Source organism: Chrysochloris asiatica, unplaced genomic scaffold (genome assembly GCF_000296735.1).
Source record: "Chrysochloris asiatica unplaced genomic scaffold, ChrAsi1.0 scaffold00076, whole genome shotgun sequence".
Lineage (NCBI taxonomy): Eukaryota > Metazoa > Chordata > Mammalia > Afrosoricida > Chrysochloridae > Chrysochloris > Chrysochloris asiatica.
The window spans coordinates 1517203-1522006 of record NW_006408594.1 but is presented as its reverse complement, the minus strand read 5'-3'; the positions used below and the strand labels follow the sequence as shown (position 1 = coordinate 1522006).

The following is a 4804-nucleotide window of genomic DNA, read 5'->3' as shown; positions in this document are numbered from 1 at the left end:
ATATCTGCCCCTGGCCTTGTTCTGGCTGATGATATGGAGCTTCTCCATCGTCTCTTTCCACAGATGTAGTCAATTTGATTTCTATGTATTCCATCTGGTGTAGTGGTTATGAATCGGACTGTGAACTACAAGGTCAGCAGTTTTAAACTACCAGCTATTCTGAGGAAGAAAGATGAGGCTCTCTGCTCCCATAAAGTTTTACAACCTTGGAAACCCTGTACAGGGTTGCTATGAGTCAGAACTGACTCCACGGCACTTAACATGTGCAACAACAAGGCAATTCTTGAGAGTGGCACTGTAGGATCTCAACGTCTGCAGGCAGTTCAAACCCACCAGCTGCTCCTCAGAAACCCCATTCAGGGTCGCTATGAGTTGGAACTGACTCAACAGTACTTAAAAACAACAACAAGCAGTTCATAGGATTTCCATTGTGGTGCTGTAGGGTAAGCACTAGACTGATAACCAGCTGCTCCTCAGAAACCCTGTACAGGCTCACTATGAATCAGAGCTGACTTGTTTAACGACAATAATAGGCAGGTTTTAAGACTACACTGTTCAAGGTAGATGCTCTTAGCTAGTTAAGTCCAACTATTTTAAGGGACCCCTGGTGGCAAGGTGGGCTCAGAAGCAGACTAATAAGAGTCAGGTCAGTGGGTCAAGTTCAGAAGCTGTTCCTTGGGAGAGATGAGGCTGCCTGCTGCTGAAAAGATTTCGCTTCAGAAACCGAAGGAGCAGTTCTGTATCCTCCATAATCCCTCTGAGCCGCATTGGTTTGTTTGTTTTTTGAGGTAGGCATTCTTGTTCCCATTTTACAAAGGAGAAGCTGGGGGATCCTGATGTGACGCGGGGTCTGCTTGGTCCCCAAAGCTGTTCCTTTGCCAGTGCCCTTCCTCACAGGAAACCACCTAGCAGGGTGAGCACCCCACTCCTGTGTTCAAAATGGGGAGATGGAGCCGGAGAGAGGGAGGCTTCCCCACAGTCTCAAAGCCACTTTGTTAGAGTAGCCCCTCCTTGTAGGCTCAGTGTGAGCTCCCCAGCTCCCCTCTCTTGCTCTCCAGCAGCATCTCCGAGCCCCTTTGCCCCAGATGCCTCCAGCCCACTCCTGCCCATGCCAGCTGAATTCTTCCACCCCGCTGTGTCCACCGGCCAGAAGGTCCAGGAGAAGGTCACCGGCCCTGGGACCCTCCCAAAGATCGCCCTGCAGGGCTCCTGGGCCTCCCTGCGGTCTCCCAGTATCAATTGCACCCTACTGCGGCAGGTAGGGGCACCTCCTGCTCCAGAGAGTCCCCTTCTGGGCCTCGGAGTGTCCTGGAGGCCAAGAGCTGGGTTTCTGTAAGTGTGTGTGTGTGTGTGTCTGTGTGTGGGGGGGTGCTGAGTAGGGGTGCAGGGACGCGGGGGAGTCAGGAAAGCTTCAGGCAGATGTTAGTGAGGTATTTTCCTAGAGCTAAGTTTGACAAGGATTTGTCCCAGGAGTTTTCCCATAGGGTGTTCTTAACTCAGGATGTCACAGAGACTGGAGGTGGAGGTGACACTAAGTGCTGATAAAATGGGCAGGTCCAGGTCTCAGAGGACCCCCAAAATCCAGAGAAATGATGCCGACTGTCTTGAGTGGAGAATTAAAAGCAGTCATGTGACCCAGTCAGTTTTAGGACGTGTCACCTGGGGGAGGGCCCTGATGAGGGTTCTGAAAGCCGGTTTGTGGGCTCCAGCTTGAGTGAGTAGAGAGGGAGGCTTTGCAGGGTCATGGGGGAGAGGTGGTGATGTAGGTGCTCTAGGGCATAATCACTAGGAACAGATGTGGAAGGCAGGCCTGGGGCTGGGAGCTCACCTGGTGGAGCACAGAGCAGATAGGGGACTCTGGGTGAAGCCAGAGCTGCCCATGGTGGGGCCGAGGCACCGCCAGACACAGGTGCCTTTCTTGTCCTTTCCTTATCTGCTAACTGTGCATCAGTCCACCAGCCGTGTGTCACCAGACTCTGTGCTGGGGACAGAGTGCTTACAGTGAGGACATGTGTCAGGGGGGACATAGGAAGTATAGTCTATTTAGACAGTGGTATGTCCAGGAGAATTCTGGGAGGGGAGGGGACGGGATGCTGGGCAGGGCTCATCAGTAAGTGTGGTAGACCCTGGAGGACTGTGGGGGCAGGGTGATCAGAGGTGTGAGGACTGGTGTGTGTGTGTGGGGGGGGGTGGGCACAGAGGTGATCTAGAGGTGTGGTGGACCCTGGGTGGGCTGATCAGAGGTATGGGGCCCCTGGGGGGTTGGGGGGTGGGCTGATCAGAGGTGTGGGGACCCTGGGGGATTGGCAGGGTGGATGATCAGAGTTGCAGGGACTGTCAGGATGGGAGATCTGGAGGTGTGGTGGACCCTGGGGACTGAAGGAGCAGGCCTGCGGGCCCTTGGAAGGACAGTGTCACCATCCCTGGGATGGGCAGGCTTGGGTGGTGGGTGCTGGGAGACCCCTAGCCTCTGCTGCCCCCTCACAGGCCACAGAGAGCGACACATCGCTGGAAGCTAGCCGCAGCAGCTCGGCAGGCAGCCTGCAGACTACCTTAGAGGACAGCCTGACCTTGAGCGACAGTCCCAGGCGCGCTCTGGGTCCACCAGCGCCTGCACCGGGCCCCCGGGCCTGCCTATCCCCCACTACCAGGCGCCGTCTCAGCCTGCGGGGCCGAGGCTTGTTCAGCCTGCGCGGGCTTCGGGCCCACCAGCGCAGCCACAGCAGCGGGGGCTCCACCAGCCCTGGCTGCACCCACCATGACTCCATGGACCCCTCAGACGAGGAGGGTGGCGGCCGGGCCGGTGCAGGCGGCGGGGGCGCGGGAAGCGAGCACTCGGAGACCCTCAGCAGCCTCTCGCTGACCTCCCTCTTCTGCCCCCCGCCCCCGCCTCCGCCCCCTGGTCTCCCTCCCACCCGGAAGTTCAGCAGCACCAGCAGCTTGGCCGTGGGACCCCGGCCCAGACAGCCCCGAGGCCTGCCTCGGAGCCCCTCGTGGCTAGCAGAGCGCAGCAAGGACCCCCTGGGCCAGGCTGAGCCTGAGCCACAGCCACCCCCAGGGGAGCTGGAGTTGGGGGATGCCATGAGCAAGAGGAAGAGATGAGGGGGCCCCTGCCCGCCTGCCCCGTCTTACTTCTTTTACCTCAGGAGCCAGGAAACAGACAGCAATACTTTGTCCACACCTGGGAATGGCGCAGGGGCCAGCCGGCTCCCAGGCCACTGAGAGGGAGATGGAGCAGGACCTAGGTTAGCCCAGGCTCAGACGAGGCCCCTGCCGAGGCCCAGCGTGGCCTTCCCGTGCATATATATATATATTTATTTTTTTTTACTGAGCGCTTATGACTTCCAGAAAGTGCTGAGGTTGGGGAGTTCAGGGCCTGGATGGGGGCTAGCTTTGTCTGACATGTAGCAACCAGGCTGAGGTTTTGGAGCTTCCGGGAGCAGAGCCTCAAGTCTCTGAGGGTTCGGTGGCCTGAGAGACAGGCCCAGAGGGAGAGGTGAAATTCAGGGTGCATCTTTTTCCTTTAAAGAAGATACGCTGCTAAGATCCCGCATTGTCCCCACGTCTTGGGGTGTCTGTCTTGTCGTTCCTGACCGTTTCGTTGTTGTAAACAGTCTTTTGTAGACACCCCAGAACATGCAAACTTTCTTAGTCAACACTTAGATGTCCTTCTCTAGAAAAAGCGGGGGTGCGTAAGTTGCATTTTCTTAGGGTAGGGGATGGTGGGTGGAGGGTGACGCTGAGGCTGGGCAGGGGGCTGTGGTTCCAGCTGAGGTCCCAGCCTCCCTGGGCACTGATCCGGGTGTCCACTGTGGCCTGGCTCGCTGGGAAGGTGGAGGGCAGAAAGAGCAGCAGGAGACAGAGGGAAGGGGAGGATTGAATGGGCAGAAAGTGTTTGTAGGGTCCCTGGGCTCACCGTTGGCTTCATGGTTACTTAATGCCTTTTATCTGCCAGGTGGGGCCAAGAGCTTTGGCTACAGCAGAGACCTGCCCCATGGCGCAGGAACGCAGAGTGACTCAGATCTGAAGCTTACATGCAGGGCTGGGACACCTGCATCATCCCAACCACCCCGTGTCAGCCTGTCTCTGGGTCTCTGGCTCTCGTTCCTTCTCCTTTCCCCAAAGCTGTGGGTTTGGCTTCGTGATAGCAATGCTTCAGATGGCTTCCAGATGGGTACTTTAAATTTGAATCGTTGTGTCTGTATTTTGGTATTTATTAGAGAGCAAAAAAAGTACATTGAACCTGTGAGTTCTCAGCTATAGTGCTGAGGTACAAGTAAAGACTTTTTTTTTTTTTTTTAAACAATGGGTGGATTTAAAGCCAGTTTAAAGAAGATCATGGAGCACACCATGGTAGTCATGGTGACCTGCAGACTTGGTGGGGGTCGTAGAGGGTGTGAGATGCCACATGTCAGCAATAGTGGCCCTCTAGCCTCACTGAGGTGACCTCAGATAGCTTTGATTGGGCTCTATTGAGGGGTCCTGTTCCCATTCCCAAACTCTGACAGCTGTGAGGGGTGGGTAGCTTGGTCAGGCTCCAGGGACTTCCAGCCTCAGCCCTATCCAGGCACAGGGACCCTTTGGGCCTGGGTGGACGCTATGACAATGAAGGACTTAGACCCCTGAAGCATCACTACCCACAAACCCCACTGCTTGGAGCCGGTGGCGAGGGCAGCGAAGGCTGGTCAGCCCTACTTGTGAGGAATCCAAGACTCGGAGAGGGAGGCTTCTGCCCCATTCCACAGGGCACTGACCCTAAATACCCAGATCTGAAAGAACTTGTCCTGTGTTTCAGAGCGAGGCA

At 56.2% G+C, this 4804-nt stretch overlaps 1 protein-coding gene across 1 annotated transcript in view; it reads left to right on the top strand.

The window, feature by feature from the left end:
* The window catches only part of CACNA1I (calcium channel, voltage-dependent, T type, alpha 1I subunit), a 157193-nt gene extending 154091 nt beyond the window's left edge, over positions 1-3102 (top strand). The window contains exons 35-36 of the mRNA XM_006865169.1: positions 1062-1258; positions 2488-3102. Of these exons, the coding sequence (XP_006865231.1) occupies positions 1062-1258; positions 2488-3102 (812 nt within the window). The remainder of the gene's footprint in view (positions 1-1061; positions 1259-2487) is intronic.
* Positions 3103-4804: the final 1702 nt, after the last annotated feature.